Raw genomic sequence first — 19368 nt, forward strand, 5'->3', positions numbered from 1 at the left:
AGTGTTTGAAATAACTTTGTGATCTGACGTGGTTTCATATCACAGAATGTATTATATCGATTAGCATTGCAATATAAATATACTTTATCCTTATAAAAATACCCAAGATTGCTTGAAGAGCACAGATAAACCATATATTGTCGCAACTGTATGTTTGTTGTCTTCAGGATTCCTCAGTTAAAATTTCTCTATCTGCCTTTTATTCAGCTACAGGATAACTGGATACCTTTGTCCATATTAGGTATTTCCTGGAGTGTCATCTGTGCAATACTTCAGCGAAGCATATCTGGAGTTTCTGCGCAAGAGCGCTCTCCGGTTTCCAGTACGAAATAGTAATTACATTACGTGTGTACTCAGCAATACTCACAACACCAGGGTAAAAATAGGAAAGATAATACTTTTCTCTGAAGAAACTCTCTTACTGGATGCATAAGATTCCCTGAATTATCGTCATTGATATCGTTATCACAGTAAATACCAGAAATTATCGTGATATATTTTTAAGCCTATATCGCCCATCCCCACTGCTCTGTCTTGTCTCTCTGCATGTTGTCAGTTTCCTCTTTGCTCTGCGATGTATTTTTCACTATGTGAGAACGTGATGTGTGGCGTGAGAGCAGCATGGCTTGTCAGACATAGCAACAGTAACGACTGAGGGCGGGTATTTGTGAAGGTTCAATTGGGGTTTACGTTGACCAGCTGACTGTACATTATCTCTTACATACAGTATACCACAACATAAATCTTCCAAGTGTGTGATTTCCCCTCTCATATTTCCATGATCAGACCACAGACAGCGAGTGTGAAGAAGAGCCGGTCAAACACTCGTTCGTGAATCACTACATGAGCGACCCGTCATACTTCAACTCGTGGAAGCGGCAGCAGAAGGGGCTGAAGCAGACGCTGGCCTGTTCCTACGATGAATGTGCCAGCGGGGACACGGAGTCCTACTATCAGACAGTGGTCACACAGCACAGCGTTGGCGGGGTCTACACCCCCGCCGGCCAGCCCGCGCCAGGCTCACGGACTCCCGTCACAGGCTTCTCCTCGTTCGTGTGACATACAAGAGGACCCGGAACCCTCTTTGCGGCTCGGACAACATAGTTGCAGAGGAAATTCTCTGTTTCGCACAGTACTATCACCATGAGCACTACAAGAGACATCACATGTGACCGCTCATCGAGTTGCTGGATCCTGAATGTACTCGATAGGTGACTGAGCTCATTATTAAGAGAAGGGGAGAAAAAATGATTTTTATACGCCAATACCGAAGACTAATCAGAGTTACTGTTAATGTACGTGTCCCTCCTGTTTGCAGCCTTGGTTGTGAAAGATGCATAAATGTCTGTGGTTTTAATGAGCAGGATGCAACAGAAAACGCCTGTACATGTGACGAGACATTCCCGCTCTAAAGAGCGGCATATATTCACACTTAACATTCCTGCCCTTACCACAATGAAAAGAACTTAAGGAAAAAGCTAAGTGAAAAACACGCTGTAATTACTGTATACTCTTGTCTGAATAATCTCATCTCACTGTCAGTGTCGCTATATATACATGTTGCACTCGAGATCGTAAAGGTCATGAAATGTAAATCTTCTCTAATGGATTTGATTCGCGTTCACGCGGCCTGGATAATGAAGCACGGTTGTTTTCAGTATATTCTCTATAGACTCACCAGCAAGAAAACCTACGGAGGCTGTTAGAAGAAGCCAGACAGCTCTGGTTCCCTGCCTCTGTGTAATCAGATGGTGAGACAGTGCCAGATGTGTTGTGATTTGTGCCATTGCTCATTCGCACACATATCAACAAGTTCATAGTTTTTTTTCTTTTTTCTTTTACTCTTCTTGTTTTGTTCCTGTCTGTTTGGCCTCGCTTAGGAACTGCAAACACTCACTTGAAATTATTTAATGAATGATTGTATGAATTGTATGTGAGGAGATCAGTATGCGGTTGCTTTGCACATATGTTCTGCACTTTTGAGCCATAAATATTTCAGTTTCTTTCTTTTGATTGAATATTTGCTTTTTTACAGGCTTGTAAAGTGTAATTTTACAGTGCGATTTTAGAATTAATTTGTATGAATTTTGTTGTTCACTGTAGTGTTCTTCAGAAGTGACGTACAGTAGTTCCGTTGTTCTTTCACAAGATGTATGAATTTTTGCAGTTCTTGAAAATGCCAACACAAGAAGTACAGTAATCAAACAAGAGTGTACTGTTATGGAAATGTTTGTTTCAATCCCACCAACTGTTTTAGCACAAGTGTATGTCATGGACGTTCATGAAGTAAAGATTTTTTTATGATAAATTAAATGTTTGTTGATCACTTAAATGCCTCCAACTACAATTTCATATTGAAAATACGTCAACATGCACACTAAATCATGACAGAAAAAAAAAAAGTTTTATACAGATTTGGGAAAGCATTTAATCAAATCATCACTTTTATCACAGAATAGACTAGCTGTATTTTGTATCTCTGTCCTGCCTTTTGGATGAATGTTTGGGAATCTATAGACCTTTTTGTTGTTGCAACAATTACAAAATTACCTTTTTTCAGCACAATTTAAACTAAACTGTAACAATTCGTGAAACAGATCAATGTAAAGGTAACAAAGCAAAACAACAATAAATGTTTGTGCAAAATAATAATCATCATCATCAGTGTAAAAAAATGATGTATAAAAATAACAACTTTGATTGACCTGACATGTATACATCATTATCCTAAAATCACTGTTCATACTTTCAGTGTAAATAATTTTCTCTGGTCTGAATGTTAACTAATGTGGTTTTGTGTTCATTCAAAAAGCTATTTTAAAAAATATATAATGTTACTGGGCATGCCAATTGAAACAAAACTAGCATCAATATGTATTACTTTTGTAAATTAAATTATCTGATCGGCATTCATAACATTTGACATGGCAACACACATTTTTAACATATTAAGCATCCATTCGCAGGTCATAAAATCATGCAATCATAAATGCTATATGTGTGTGTGTGTGTGTGTGTGTGTATACACTATATTGCCAAAAGTATTGGGTCACCTCCTTCTAATGACCAGGTTTGACTACTTTAGTAATTTCCATGAGTACAAATCTTAATGTTTAAGCATATAATGATATTCTAGGGAATTGTGTGCTTCTAATTTTAAAGCAACAGTTTGGACAGGACCCTTTTCTATTCTAACATGACAATGCCTCTGTGTATAAGGCAAGGTTCAAAAAGAAATGATTGATTTAGTCAGTGTGGAAGAACTTGACTGGTCTGCAGAAAGCCACGTCCTAATCCAAGCTGAACACCTCTGGTGTGACTTTAAATGCAGACCTTGAGCCAAAAACTCTTTAGCAAACACCAATGACTTGTACATATGGGTACAGTCATTTTAGACACTTCCAAAACTGTTGCAACAGAGATGGAAATACAATTTTTAAATACATGAATTATGTTTCCATCTTTGTTGCCACAGTTTTGGAAGTGCCTTTTTCTGTTCTAAAGAAGGGGGTGTCCCAATACGTTTGTCCATAGTGTACGTACAAGTCATTGGTGTTTGGTAAAGAGTTTTTGGCTCAAGATCTGCATTTAAAGTCACACCAGAGGTGTTCAGCTTGGATTAGGACGTGGCTTTCTGCAGACCAGTCAAGTTCTTCCACACTGACTAAATCAATCATTTCTTTTTGAACCTTGTCTTATACACAGAGGCATTGTCACGTTAGAATAGAAAAGGGTCCTGTCCAAACTGTTGCTTTAAAATTAGAAGCACACAATTCCCTAGAATATCATTATATGCTTAAACATTAAGATTTGTACTCATGGAAATTACTAAAGTAGTCAAACCTGGTCATTAGAAGGGGGTGACCCAATACTTTTGGCAATAATGTGTGTGTGTGTGTGTGTGTGTGTGTATATATATATATTTATAATACGACTGAACTCAGTTACACTTCTTGTCCAATGGGTGTCACTATGAGCTGTTAAAATGCAATGAAAGGAACCACACCTAATGTTATTGTGTCACAGAATACGGAAAGTCGCAGGGCTTTACTGTCGGTGAGTAAAATCAATGTGCTACTTTATTTGACACTTAGGACAAACTTGGTGTCGGTCGTTTTTATGTATGTTTCCTAATAAAGACATAACTTAAGACTTATGTAACCTCTGCTGCTTAGTGCAGTTAACGCCGATGACTCGACACGTCAAAATGTCAAGTGTTAAAACTAAACCTGTCGCGTATTGCCTTATTTGGTCGTCATGCTCACCTGTAAACCACGCCCATCTCCGGATCATGCTCCGCCTGATGAAAATAAATACAAACCAACAGCATCAGTGTGCAACAGGACTTCAACAGAAGAATACAGTGCTAGGCTGACAGCTGACTCACAATGATTGACCTCCCATCTCTGTCTGTGACCTGGACCCTGGTGCTTCTGGTCCTAACACTCCTGTATATGTGAGTATTAAACAACAGGTTAAAGAAAATATTAGTAGGCTATGCAGTATTCTGTTGCGTTATGTTGTTATAGTGTTAAAGCTTATAGTTCAACATCTGTATTTTAATTAGTAGCGTATTGTCTTGTATTTGTGTTCTTCATCACACTGCACAGTTCATAACATCTATAGCTAGGCTACATCTAATGGATTTCATGTGGTTATGTTGTCTAATATCTGTGTTATCGATCCCACTGTAGTTACGGTGTTTGGCCACATGGATTTTTTAAGAAACTGGGAATCCCAGGACCAAGGCCTTGGCCTTTCTTTGGCACATTTCTCTCATACACTAAAGTGAGTTATTTATTATGTAACTCCTGTAGAATAGTATAAGGCTGTGCATTCCAATGATGTTGGAGCAGTAAGACTTTTTTATCCTTCTTTCTTCTATGTCTATATGCAAATGTATTTTAGGGTTTTTTCATTTTCGATATGGAGTGTGCTAAGAAGTATGGAAAGGTTTGGGGGTGAGTCTCAGTCATACATTTACATTAAATATGATGTTACGCTTGAGTCAGGTTTATTGTCGTTATTGTTATAACTGGGTGCTTTAGATTACAACAGATCATTAAAAAGTCTGAGTATTTTATTTTTTTATTTACTTAAATGAAGTCTTTCATGCTTGCCAAGGATGCATTTATTTTACAGTAAAAACAGTAATATTGTGAAATATTATATGTGACCCTGGAGCACAAAAGTAGCACGGGTATATTTGTAGCAATAGGCAACAATATATTGTAAGGGGTCAAAATTATCGATTTTAACTTTATGCCAAAAATCATCAGGATATTAAGGAAAGATCATGTTCCAAGAAGATATTTTGTAAATTTCCTACTGTAAATATATCAAAACCTAATTTTTGATTAGTAATATGCATTGCTAAGGACTTCATTTGGACAACTTTAAAGGCGATTTTCTCAATATTTTTTTTTTTTTCTTGCACCCTCAGATTCCAGATTTTCAAATAGTTGTATCTCGGTCAAATATGGTCCGATCATAACAAACCATACATCACATCAATGGAAAGCTTATTTATTCAGCTTTCAGATTATGTATAAATCCCAATTTCAAAAAGCTGACCCTTATGACCCTTAATACCTGCTTTTTATGTTAATATATTTTAAAATGTAATTATTACTGTGATTATTACTGTCAGTCTTCAGTGTCACATGATTCTTCAGAAATCATTCTAATATGCCGATTTTGCTAATGTTTTTCGAATAGCAAATCGGCATATCATATGACAATCATGTGACAATGTTGAAAACAGTTGTTCTGCTGAATATTTGTTATACTTTTTGTTAGGATTCTTTGCTCAAAAGAACAGCATTTATTCAATACAGATATCTTTTGTAACATTATACATGTATTTAATGTCAATTTTGATCTGTTTAATGCATCCTTGTTAAGTAGACGTATTAATAAATGTAAAAAAAATGTACTGACCCCAAACTTTTCAATGGTCGTGTAGGCATTTGTCTGAATCACTGTGATTGCAAACTGATCAATATTCCTTTCACTGCTCAGGATCTATGATGGAAGGCTCCCAATATTAATGGTCACTGACCTGGAAATGATCAAGGCGATTATGGTGAAAGAATGTTATTCTACCTTCACTAACAGAAGGGTAAGCTCACCTTCAAAGTTGTACAGAAAGTGTGATAATGGCAGGAAGCTGAAGATTTCTTTACGCCCCAGTAAACATCATGATTTTGGAATTTGTACAGGAAACAAATGCAGACCTTGCTGGCCCCTTTGCTGATGGAATAACTGTAGTTAAAGATGAGAGATGGAAGAGAATCCGCAGTTCACTCTCTCCATATTTCACAAGTGGTCGACTGAAAGAGGTACAGTACAGGCCCTTAAAGCCATAGTTCACCCAAACATAAAAATTCTGTCATCCCTCGTGCTGTTTAAAATATTAATGACTTTTTATTCTTTGTATGACAAAATGAGATAATATGAAGTTGTTAAACAGATACGAAACAAATTTAGAGTGAACTGTCCCTTTGACATTAGCTGTTTCAGACACTGGCATCTAGTCTCTCAGTATTCTCCACTTCTATGTAGAGTTTTTGTCGCAACAAAAAAAAAACTTTACTTCTATGTAATATTTAGATTTATATTATTTAATGCTCTACTTGTTGCTCTCTCTGACACTTATGTAACTAACACTTATTTCTAAATACGTTTCAGATATTTCCCATAGCTGTGACACACGCAGATCGTTTTATTAAAAATATGCAAAAGAAAGTCAACGACCAGCCAGTTAAAGTGAAAGAGTATGTGTGACATCTGTCCTTAAACAATATATAAAAAGCATTCATAGTCAATCATGAACTTTACTAATGTATTTACTGCAGTTGATTTCTATGTATAAAACCACATAAAAATGTATTTAATTTATTAATAAAGTTTATAATATTAATTATGATTATTGTAGATGATATTGGCTTTGTTAGAAAGTAATGATATGTAAATTATCACTATATAATATATCTAATAAGAAACAAACATTATTTTTATTCCAGAGTTGTGGCTCCGTACAGTTTGGATGTGGTCACCAGCTCCTCCTTTAGCGTTGACATCGACTCCATAAACAACGCAGATGATCCTTTCGTTACCAACATCAAGACGTTTTTCAAGTTCAGTCTGTTCAATCCTCTGATTCTGATTTTAAGTATGTCATTTTTATCATTTAAAAAATGCCTTATGAATTAGTTTTACATGAATACTGTTTTGAGATCTGAATTTCTTTTTTTTTTATTACTTCAGCTTTATTTCCCTCCATTGCAAATCTTTTGGGAAAAATGGGGATAAGTCTTTTTTCAAGGTCGTCCATGAAATATTTCTATAATGTCCTGAAAAAGATTAAGAACGAGCACAACAAGGAATCAAACGTATGTTATTTCACTCTTAAGCTTATGCATGGCTTAATTGTCCAAAAACTCGTTAGGGCCACTCTTTCAAAGAACCACTTTGTGTTTTTAAATCAGGGTCGGGTAGACTTTCTCAAACTCATGATCCAGAATCAAATACCTGATGAAAAATTTGAGGACACCGATGAGCAACCGGCAAAAGGTTAGAGAGACAGCACAGAATCCACACATTATAGACTCATTTCAAATGTGACTTGTTTTCAAATATGCTGTTTTGTGAATTTGATAGGACTAACAGACCACGAGATTCTCTCCCAGTCCCTTGTTTTCATTCTCGGAGGTTATGAGACGACAAGCACCACTCTCACTTACCTCCTCTATAATCTTGCCACTAATCCAGACTGCCTGGAAAAGCTGGTTGAGGAGATTGACACAAACTTCCCTCTTGATGTGAGCACACTGGCTTCTGCTTTGTTCATAGTTTTTGTGTAGAGAATCTATAGCTTAAATGAATAGATCACCCCAAAATCAGGCCGTCCAAGATGTAGATGAATTTGTTTCTTCATCAGAACAGATTTGGAGAAATTTAGCATTTCATGACTTGCTCACTTATGGATCTTCTGCAGTGAATGGGTGCCGTCAGAATGAAAGTTCAAACAGTTGATTAAAAACACAATAATACAGTAAAAACACGGTAAAAAGCTGTGTGTTTGTAAGAATCAAATCCATGATTAAGATGTTTTTAAATTCAAACGGTTGCTTCCAGCTAAAATACAAGTCTTCTATCAAGGATTTTGTTTTTTACAGTGTTTCATCTGAATGAAGACAGATATGCACAGATCAAGCGCCATTTACAAGAGTAAACAAAACTGCTTTAAACAAATATGTTGGTTGGATTTTGATGTGAGTGAACAACAGGGGATGGACTTTTTCACTGGAGGAAGCTTTATTATGAATTATGGAGTATTTTGACCAAAGGCAATGGTTTAAAGTTGAGTGTGTTTAATTAGTTAAATGGTGAATGTTTTTCTTAACAACATGGCATTTCACTTCATAAGATATTAATAGATGAAGTGGAGTCACGTGGATTACTTGTGGATAATTGTGATGTTTTTATCAGATGTTTGGACTCTCATTGGTGAGCAAGTGATGTAGTGCAAAATTTCTCAAAATCTGTTCTGATGAAGAAACAAAATAATCTACATCTTGATGTCCTCAGTAAATTTTCATTTTTCATTATTCCAGCAGTTTTAAAGTTTAACGTTCAGTTTTTTTTTTTTTAATTAAGGAACAGGAATTAGGTTTAAAACAAAGCTGAAATATGCATTGGGTATGTCTTGTTTTGTTTTGGTTTATTTAGACTCCCATCACATATGATGCATTGATGAAAATGGATTACTTAGAAATGGCCATCAACGAATCAATGCGTCTCCTTCCCACTGCACCACGCTTAGAAAGGGTCTGTAAGAAGACCGTAGAGCTCAATGGGGTGACCATACCAAAGGACACTCTGGTTGGAATTCCTACATATGTTTTGAATCATGATCCGCAACTCTGGGAGTCTCCTGATGAGTTCAGACCAGAGAGGTGATGTGATTCATCAGACACTGATGCTTTCTGAGCATTTTCTGCACAGCGACAATTTTTTTCTCTCATCCTATATAGCATGTAAATTAAAATGTTTGAGACATTTTAATTAAACAAATATTGCTAAACTTTATGTCTTTCTGATATTTTTTACAGATTCAGCCCAGAAAGTAAGTCAGAGATTAACCAGTACATTTTCATGCCTTTTGGACTCGGGCCTCGAAATTGCATTGGAATGAGATTCGCCTTAATGATCGTGAAACTTCTTGTTGTGAAGCTGCTTCAGAACTTCAGTATGGAAACATGTAAAGAGACACAGGTTGGTACATCATTTCATCAGAATGTGTACATTAGTTACATGAAACTGACTATGTTTGCCTCTTAATTAAACGGGAAGTTATAAATGCATATTCTTTATTTTCTCCTGTTTTCAGATCCCTTTAGAGCTGAATGCTATGTTTCAGCCGAAGGTTCCCATCACACTGACGTTCATACCAAGATCTCACAAGGCAAAAGAATAATTAAAATGCAGAACATTTCAATATAATTGATTTTATTTTATACCATGTTATATGGCATTAACAAAATTACTCAAAATTATATTATGATTATATGTTATTTATAATATACACACGATTATGCCCTTTACATCATTTTTGGAGCCTTGAGCTCTTCTGGATTCATTCATTTTTGTGTCATTTACTTTACAGTGTTATGAATGTAAAAATGCATTATTAAAAGTGTATAATTGTTTAATTACAGAACAAGCAATGAATGCAAATGTGTAGTGGTAATATTGTAACTGCATGTGCTAGACAGGATTATGTGCTTTAATAACCAACTTGAATTAATTTTTGTTGGAAACAGACATCATCATATCAGAAATGTAAAATATCAAAGTTTGTTTGCATCTGCAATAATAAAGTAAATCATTTTAAAGTAAAACAATTCCGAAACAAACATTTGATGAAACAGCCAAATGTAACATACAGAGAGACATTAGAAATCAGCTTCCGAAACAACTGCTAGGGAACTCTCCTCTGTGACAGGCTTATCATTTGTAACATTATTTGTAAACAATTGTTGTGGACTTTTAGAGATATTCCTTCATTTTAAATTACTTTTAGTAGCAATGCCAGAAGATCAAAATATCTACAGGATTTAATACATGTGTGATGTTGAAAATATAGTTAGTCTGTCAACATTGTAAGACTGATTTTCTGTCTCACGCTGATGACTGTTACAAAGGGGTGATATTAAGCAACGCCCACAACCAAACGTATCAGTAAATGTGATTGGTATGTTTTAAACAGACAGCTGAAACAACCAATAACATTGCCTACATACACCTGTAGCGCCCTCTGCACATACTTGCAATTCACCAGAGAGAATTGCATCAGTTGAGAGAGTTTTCTCATCAATACTGAAGACTTGATTTGTTTAATACAAAACACTCATATCCAAACTATGGCAGCATTGTACCATATCAAATGACAGATAACTCCCTGGATACAGAAAATAACCTTCAGTTCAGCAGCGTGTTTTGTCTCGGTACTCCAGCCTGAGGTCTCTCTGCTTCTGTTCACGGTGGCCGAGAGAGCTCAATGCGCTGCAGCTTCAGAAAACACATGCAAATAGAAAAAACACCAGAAAACATCTTAAGCAGGTGGTGCAAATGCTCACAACGGAAACAAATAAAGAAACGCGCTGCAAATGCTCACAACACAACCAAATAAACAATTTTATTTGCAGCGCGTTTCTTTATTTGGTTGTGTTGTGAGCATTTGCAGCGCGTGTTGTCAAATTGATGAAGTTGTTTTCTTAATTTGCAGGTGTTTTTTTTTGTTTTTTTTTTCTATTTGCAGCGCGTTGAGCTCTCTCGGCAACCGTAGTAAACACTTAAAATACATTTTCAATGTTATTGTGCGCATGAGTTTGTTTTATTGAGTAGCAGATGTCCAACTCGGGCTGTACTCTATTATAAGGTCAGTAGACCCGTTTAGGTTAGAAAATACATTTTGTCGTTTTCATGTATGTTTTCAGCAAAGGAATGACTGAAGGTTTAGCCTCTGCTGCCTAACTTAACTAACACCAATGACTCAACACGAAAATTTATGACAGAAGTGTCAAAACTGTCATAACCTGTCGATTCACGCCTTATTTGGTCGTCATGCTCACCTGTAGACCACGCCCATCTCCGGATCATGAATAAAACCAAACCAACAGCAGCGTTAATGAGGACTCTCACTTTAGCTGGAGCCTCAGACTTTAGACTGAAGAATACAGTGCTAGGCTGACAGCTGACTTACAATGATTGACCTCCCATCTCTGTCTGTGACCTGGACCCTGGTGCTTCTGGTCATAACTCTCCTGTATATGTGAGTATTTATTCACAGGTCAAAGCAACCATTTTTATGTCTTACTCTGTGTTATAGATTAATATCTATATTAGGGTGGCCAGATACGAGGGATGCCCAGGTGGGCAGACAACTCTTGTAAATTGTAAATATGTCCACTGACATAAAGTTGGCTTGACTTTGGACGTTCGATATTCGCGTAATTAGGGACCGAATCTAAAGTTACATGCGATATTGGTATACATTTTTCTAACTTCAGTAGCATATGAGCAGAATGACTCATTCATAAAACAAACTGTAAACTGTTCATCTAGATGTCAACTATAATGCACACCTTTTACATTTTTGATATTTATTAAAATAAACTGTAAATCATATGTAAAAATTGCTATTTTTCAGTACCAAATGGGCTCAAACGCAAATTTAAAGCTCAATAGCATTTGAGAATGACTTACAGTCATAACACAAACTGTAAACTGTTCATCTAGATGTCATCTATAATGCACACCTTTTACATTTTTGATATTTATTAAAATAAACTGTAAATCATGTAAAATTTGCTATTTTTCAGTACGGAATGGGCTCAAAAATAGCTATTTTTACAAATGATTTACAGTATATTTTAATAAATATCAAAAAAGTAAAAGGTGTGCATTATAGTTGACATCTAGATGAACAGTTTACAGTTTGTTTTATGAATGAGTCATTCTGCTCATATGCTACTGAAGTTAGAAAAATGTATACCAATATCGCATGTAACTTTAGATTCGGTCCCTAATATGCGAATATCGAACGTCCGACGTCAAGCCAACTTTATAGCAGTATTATGTCCTGGATTCAGCTGTCAGGATCACCGTTTCTTTGACGCTGAATATCCTCGTTGTTCTTCTAGTCATCGTGTCCAAAGTCCCTTTATTATTCTCCAGTCTTTGTCGTGTCTGGTATCGTTTGCAGAGAAGGAGCGCTGTTTCTCTGCCATTGCAAAGTCAAGCTGATTTCGCTGATAGTCGTCAATGTAGAAAGTCTGCGAACGCAAAGCTGAACTATACATCAGTCCCGCGCTGTGCTTTTCACTGCTACTACGCCTCTTTATAGAAAATAAATAGTTTTCGAGCAGTAGAAGTCATTCTTGAAGGAAATCAGCGTGAGAATGGCTGTATCTGGTTGCCATGACAACTACACGTACTCTGTAGTCATAGTAAAATCGCTTGAATATAATTTGCGGAGTTGCCTCATAAATGTTTGTATTAAATTATGTTAAAACGTGTCCTTATGTCTTCTACTGTAAACAGGGCTGGACTGGAACAAAAATCGGCCCTGGCATTTTTTGGTCCTGGTGGCCCACCACCATATATGATATACACTACCATTCAAAAGTTTTTGAACAGTAAGATTTTTCATTGTTTTTTTTTTTTTTTTTTTTTAAAGAAGTCTCCTTTGCTAACCTGCATTTATTTGATCCAAAATACAGCAAAAACAAGTGGTCAAGTCATGTCAAGTGTGTTCATAGAGGTTTCCATGCTGAAAATTCATCTTTGATCACAGGAATAAATTACATTTTAAAATATAGTCAAATAGAAAGCAGTTATTTTAAATGGTAAAAATATTTCACAATATTACTGCTTTTGCTGTATTTTGGATAAAATAAATGCAGGCTTGGTGAGCAGAAGAGAATTCTTTAAAAAAAACATTCAAAATCTTACTGTTCAATAACTTTTGCCTGGTAGTGTAGATATGTATCATTGCATCTAGTTGTTTTGGATAATAAAAAAACGTCAGGTCTGACAATATCGTGTCTTTTCGAATCTAGATTTATTCGCATTGGCCCATGGAAACCTCTATGAACACACTTGACATGACTTGGCCAAAAAATCGCGGTGGACAAATTTACGTTTTATTAAAAAGTGTTTGCATATTCTGCACTAATGGCGCGCACACACAGGATAGATGCCTCCCTCCGTAGCGAGTTCCTTACAAGCACTTTACCGATTCAACTGCTCTCCTCTCCTCCTCCTGCCTGGCACTTAATGCCGCATCACTCACCGCAGAGCAAGCCTGTTCTTGATGAAGCTGCTGTGAAAACATGGGAAAAGCCGACGAGGAAGAAGTTGGGGTGAAGCGTTCTTTATATAGGCGGAGCAAAACACTTCATGGCTCCGTCTATAGCGCATTGTGATTGGGTGGTTTACGCTGTCAATACAGGAGACAAACCAATGGCCCACTGGCTGCTCGTAGTCCCTGCGTGATGGTCCTTGGCAAAAAAATAATCATCTGTCGGCTCCTTCAGTGCGTCGGCCCACCGGGAAAATGCCCGGTATGCCGATTACCAGTCCAGCCCTGACTGTAAATGTGTAGTTGAAATGTCAAGCAGTGTAGAACAGAGTATGGAATACTACAGAAATTCAAATGTGATTAAAATGGTGAAAACAACAACAACAAAAAGATACTTCACTTGTGGCCCAGTTTGAGGGTTAAAAAAATCTGGTTACCCTAATCTCAATCTCTGTTAAATATAGGCTATATTGTTTTAGTTAGTATGCTGTGTGTAGTCTAAATGTCTGTGTTATCGATCCCACTGTAGTTACGGTGTTTGGCCACATAGATTTTTTAAGAAACTGGGAATCCCAGGACCAAGGCCTTGGCCTTTCTTTGGCACACTTCTCTCATACACTAAAGTGAGTTATTTATTATGTAAAGAGTAATTCACTCTTTTAATTTCTCTCTGATTAGTTGTCTATATGCAAATGTATTTTAGGGTGTGTGCAATTTCGATATGGAGTGTGCTAAGAAGTATGGAAAAGTTTGGGGGTGAGTCTCAGTCACTGTGTTAAAAGAATCAATCATCAAATTGATAATAGTTATACTACTTATATATATATATAATATTTGTCATTCCCGTTATACTAGTATATATACACTTATACATTAGGCAAAATGTCATCCATAGAGTGAAATTACATTTATTCATTCAATATATTAATTTACATAAAGAAACTACAAGTGAATTGTAGAAACTGTTATGTGTTGTTGAACTTTGTCCATTGAGTAAAACATTTAAGCACAGTTTAGATATTTCACAATATAGCAAGCTTCTCACACATTGATAAAACAATTGTTTCAATGTCTTCTGTCTCATATATTTAATACAGTAATGATTACTAGTCCAGCATACCACAAAATCACATTGCCATCTTTTAACCTGTATGTAACCTGCATGTGAGTATTTTATTTGCTAGGCAAAGTATGTACTTCCTAACAGTGCAGTTTATTAGTGCAGCACAATCGCTGTAAACTGATTAATATTCCTTTCACTGCTCAGGATCTATGATGGAAGGCTCCCAATATTAATGGTCACTGACCTGGAAATGATCAAAGTGATTTTGGTGAAAGAATGTTATTCTAACTTCATTAACAGAAGGGTAAGCTCACCAAAACCCAAACACAGTTTTGTACAAGGAAATTGTTATTATGGCAATGCAGAGACAGCCGAAGATCCAGTAAAGATCATTATTTTGTCATTTGTGCAGAAAACAACTACAGGTCTTGCTGGCCCCTTTGCTGATGGCATAATTATGGTTAAAGATGAGAGATGGAAGAGAATGCGTAGTACACTCTCCCCGTATTTCACCAGTGGTCGACTGAAGGAGGTACAGTGAAGGCCCATGATGTGAACTGTATCATGCATTGGAGTCTAGTCCTAATATTCTCTACTTCTTTCAGTCAGTGGTTTAGAGGTTCAAATTGAGGCAAAGCCCAATGCATTTTATTATAGTCTTGTTGCTCTCTCTGACAGTTATGTAGCTAACACTTATTTCTAAATATGTTTCAGATATTTCCCATAGCTGTGACACATGCAGATTGTTTTATTAAAAATATGCAAAAGAAAGACCACGAGAAGCCAGTTAAAGTAAAAGAGTATGTGTGACATCTGTCCTTAAACAAAACATAAAGAAATTTACTGAAGTATTTACTGCAGTTGATTTCTATGTATAAACCACTCAAAATTAATTTAATTAATTAATAAAGGTCTATGATTATTGTAGATGACATTGGCTTTGTTAAAAAGTAATGATATGTAAATTATCACTATATAATATATCTAATAAGAAACAAACATTATTTTTATTCCAGAGTTGTGGGTCCGTACAGTTTGGATGTGGTCACCAGCTCCTCCTTTAGCGTTGACATCGACTCCATAAACAACGCAGATGATCCTTTCGTTACCAACATCAAGAAGTTTATCCAGTTTAATATGTTCAATCCTCTCCTTCTGCTAATACGTATGTTATTGCTTGTGTAATAATATTGGAAAATGAACAGAAGTAATGAAAAAAGAAACAAAAATTAAGTTTATTTTATTATTTCAGTATTGTTTCCCTCCATTGCAATTATTTTGAAGAAAATGGGGGTTACTCTTTTTTCGAAGTCATCTATGGATTTTTTCTACAGTGCCGTGAAAAAGATTAAGGATGAGCACAACAAGGAATCAGATGTATGTTTGTCACTATTTCACTTTGTCACTCACTATCATTTAGATCTGGCAATGATTTTGATGCTTCTGTGTTTTTAAATCAGGGTCGGGTAGACTTTCTCCAGCTCATGCTCCAGAATCAAATACCTGGTGATCATTTTGAGGACACAGATGAGCAACCAGCAAAAGGTTAGAGAGACAGCACAGAATCCACACATTATAGACTCATTTCAAATGTGACTTGTTTTCAAATATGCTGTTTTGTGAATTTGATAGGACTAACAGACCACGAGATTCTCTCCCAGTCCCTTGTTTTCATTCTCGGAGGTTATGAGACGACAAGCACCACTCTCACTTACCTCCTCTATAATCTTGCCACTAATCCAGACTGCCTGGAAAAGCTGGTTGAGGAGATTGACACAAACTTCCCTCTTGATGTGAGCACACTGGCTTCTGCTTTGTTCATAGTTTTTGTGCAGAGAATCAAGCTTAAGGCAGTTTTAGATTTTAGGGTTCAGTTTTTTTATTTAAGGAACAGGAATTAGGTTTAAAACAAAGCTGAAATATGCATTGGGTATGTCTTGTTTTGGTTTATTTAGACTCCCATCACATATGATGCATTGATGAAAATGGATTACTTGGAAATGGCCATCAACGAATCAATGCGTCTCCTTCCCACTGCACCACGCTTAGAAAGATCCTCTAAGAAAACTGTGGAGATCAGTGGGGTGACCATACCAAAGGACACTCTGGTTGGAATTCCTGTATATGTTTTGTGTCGTGATCCGCAACTCTGGGAGTCTCCTGATGAGTTCAGACCAGAGAGGTGATGTCTATCATTACATCTATCTTTTTTTTTTTCACAACCACAGTTTTTCTCACTTCAATTTTTCTCACATATGATCATCTTACAACATGTGATTTATACAGTTTACAGAACCACGCATCAGATTTAAGCTGGCTAAACAAAATGATTTTTCTATAAAACAGCCTTTAGAGTGTAAGGAAGCATCCTTATATACTGTCATACCTTACTAAATCAAACAAAAGCCGGTACTTTGATTTTACACCGTTTTCTTAAAAGAAGCGGTTACAAACAGTGGATTCAAACATGTCTACAAACAGTGAATTCAATTTGTTTAGACTATTTAATTGAAGCAAGGATTGCTAAACTGAATGTGTTTCTGATATATCACTATAGGTTCAGCCCAGAAAGTAAGTCAGAGATGAACCAGTACGCTTTCCTGCCTTTTGGACTCGGGCCTCGAAATTGCATTGGAGTGAGATATGCCCTAATGATCATGAAAATTCTTGTTGTGAAGCTGCTTCAGAACTTCAGTATGGAAACATGTAAAGAGACACAGGTTGGTACATTGACTGTCATCAATTAGAATACATTTATGTGACATACAGTTATGTGGGACAGACTATGCATTGCGTCTTGAATTAATTAATTATTGTTTATTTTCTCTTTTTGTTTTCTTCAGATCCCTCTAGAGATGAATGCCGCTTTTCAGCCGAAGGTTCCCATTACACTGAAGTTTATACCAAGATCTCACAAGACAAAACAATAATGCAATGCAAAACAGTTATATACATTATATAATTATGAATAATAAGAATTTTTAAATAATTTTAATCATGAAGACTGAAACCCATTATAATCTTTTTATTATTTCATTATATTATCAGTCATTTTATGTTCACCTTTTACATTTCATGGAAGTGAGCCATTGTAAAGTTCACTGTATGATTTATTGAGCTCAACATTGATGGACCTTGAGCTCTTCCTGGTTCATTCATTTTGTGCCATTTGTTTAATGCTTATTGAAATGAAATATATATATTTTAAAAGACACAACATTGTGCACGTTTAATTATACTTATATGTTTTATAAAATACACAGCAAATTATTTAATTGTGTTTATGTACGTTGTACGGTATATAATCAAAGAAATGTATATTCATGTAGCAGTAAAGCAGATGTGAAGTTCTTTTCTATCATATCATCAGAATTATTTTACCACATAAAATGTGCCCATGTGAGAAATACTTTCAGTGCGAAAAAATTGTCATTTTGTTATTCATTGCACCCAGAAAGCCCATAAAACTGAATCCAGTGTCCAGCATTTCAGTTGGCAATGAAGACTGAACAGGAAGAGATTGTTTGTTTTCATGCCACTTACAGCCTTAATTGCACTGCCATGCTCTGGAAAACCACCAGTATAAAACAAATATTAGAAAAGGAAATGCTTTTTCAGCATTGGCAGTTAATTTGCCAAAATGGTGCATACATTTAATCACACTAATCATAAGCCCATGTATAATTAATTCATATTATGTATTATATAATGTTTTTTTCTAGGTCCTTTTAACATTTACATTAAGACTAACTCACTATTGAAATTTATTGTGTTATGATAATGAAATTGATTTGATTAGACCTGAGATTCTCCTCAAGGGGAATTGTTTGTATACTCACTTTATCAAATGAATGAAATACTATATCATTAAATGATTAGTTGGATGAGTAGGTATATGGGATATTTTTTTTTAAATTTGAATAAAATGAAAAAGAATTTCAAATCACATGAGCCAATATTTTATTCACAATAGAACATAGATAACATAAATGTTTAAACTGAGAAATTTTACAATTTTATGCACAAAATGAACTGCCTGCTACAGGCCTCAAAATAGTTGGGACGGGGGCATGTTCACCATGGTGTAGCATCTCCTCTTCTTTTCAAAACAGTTTGAAGACGTCTGGGCATCGAGGTTATGAGTTTCTGGAGGTTTGGTGTTGGTCCCATTCTTGCCTGATATAGGTTTCCAGCTGCTGAAGAGTTCGTGGTCATCTTTGACGTATTTTTCGTTTAATGATGTGCCAAATGTTCTCTATGGGTGAAAGATCTGGACTGCAGGCAGACCAATTCAGCACCCGGACTCTTCTACTACGAAGCTGTTGTAATAGCTGCAGTATGTGGTTTTGCATTGTCCTGCTGAAATACTCATTGCCTTCCCTGAAATAGACGTCGTCTGGAGGGGAGCATATGTTGCTTTAAAACCTTTATATACCTTTCAGCATTCATAGTGCCTTCCAAAACATGCAAGCTACCCATACCATATGCACTTATGCACCCCCATACCATCAGAGATACTGGCTTTTGAACTGAATGCTGATAACACGCTGGAAGGCTGTAGATCAGTGGTTCCCAAACCTGTCCTGGAGGATCCCCTGCCCTGCACATTTTGTATGTCTCCCTAATCAGGCACACCCAATTTAGTGCTTGTAGTCTCTACGAGCTGATGAGTTGAATCAGGTGTGATAGATTAGGGAGACATACAAAATGTGCAGGGCAGGGGATCCTCCAGGACAGGTTTGGGAAACACTGCTGTAGATGATGAGAATTGCAAAGCCTTTGCAATTTGACATTGAGGAATGTTGTTTTTAAAGTAAGCCACAATATTTGTATGCACTTCTTCACAGATTGGAGAGCCTCTGCCCATCTTTACTTCTGAGAGACTCTGCCTCTCTAAGACATCCCTTTTATAGCTAATCATGTTACAGACCTGATG

At 36.2% G+C, this 19368-nt stretch overlaps 3 protein-coding genes across 9 annotated transcripts in view; all 3 read left to right on the forward strand.

Annotated features, from left to right (window-relative positions):
* The window catches only part of sdk1a (sidekick cell adhesion molecule 1a), a 342555-nt gene extending 340000 nt beyond the window's left edge, over positions 1-2555 (forward strand). For all 6 annotated transcript variants that reach the window (XM_058771492.1, XM_058771493.1, XM_058771494.1 and 3 more), the window contains one exon: positions 787-2555. In XM_058771492.1, the coding sequence (XP_058627475.1) occupies positions 787-1059 (273 nt within the window). In that variant the 3' untranslated portion in view covers positions 1060-2555. The remainder of the gene's footprint in view (positions 1-786) is intronic.
* A 1424-nt stretch (positions 2556-3979) lies between these two features.
* Positions 3980-10439, forward strand: LOC131538018 (cytochrome P450 3A30-like). Of its 2 annotated transcripts, XM_058771804.1 has the most exons (14): positions 3980-4056; positions 4328-4456; positions 4695-4788; positions 4909-4961; positions 6022-6121; positions 6222-6341; positions 6691-6776; positions 7026-7174; positions 7270-7394; positions 7491-7575; positions 7663-7823; positions 8734-8960; positions 9117-9279; positions 9395-10439. In XM_058771804.1, exons 2-14 carry the CDS (start codon positions 4389-4391, stop codon positions 9479-9481), a joined length of 1518 nt encoding a protein of 505 aa, XP_058627787.1. In that variant the 5' UTR covers positions 3980-4056; positions 4328-4388; the 3' UTR covers positions 9482-10439. The 2 variants fall into 2 exon arrangements, with proteins under 2 accessions (XP_058627787.1, XP_058627788.1); XM_058771805.1 differs by lacking the exons at positions 3980-4056; positions 4909-4961 and having other exon boundaries at positions 4077-4456.
* A 450-nt stretch (positions 10440-10889) lies between these two features.
* LOC131536899 (cytochrome P450 3A30-like) lies at positions 10890-17447 on the forward strand. The gene is made up of 13 exons (XM_058770073.1): positions 10890-11338; positions 13899-13992; positions 14073-14125; positions 14637-14736; positions 14845-14964; positions 15147-15232; positions 15449-15597; positions 15685-15809; positions 15893-15977; positions 16065-16225; positions 16388-16614; positions 16990-17152; positions 17276-17447. Exons 1-13 carry the CDS (start codon positions 11271-11273, stop codon positions 17360-17362), a joined length of 1518 nt encoding a protein of 505 aa, XP_058626056.1. The 5' UTR covers positions 10890-11270; the 3' UTR covers positions 17363-17447.
* The last annotated feature ends 1921 nt before the right edge of the window (positions 17448-19368 follow it).

This window comes from Onychostoma macrolepis, chromosome 03 (assembly GCF_012432095.1).
Source record: "Onychostoma macrolepis isolate SWU-2019 chromosome 03, ASM1243209v1, whole genome shotgun sequence".
NCBI lineage: Eukaryota > Metazoa > Chordata > Actinopteri > Cypriniformes > Cyprinidae > Onychostoma > Onychostoma macrolepis.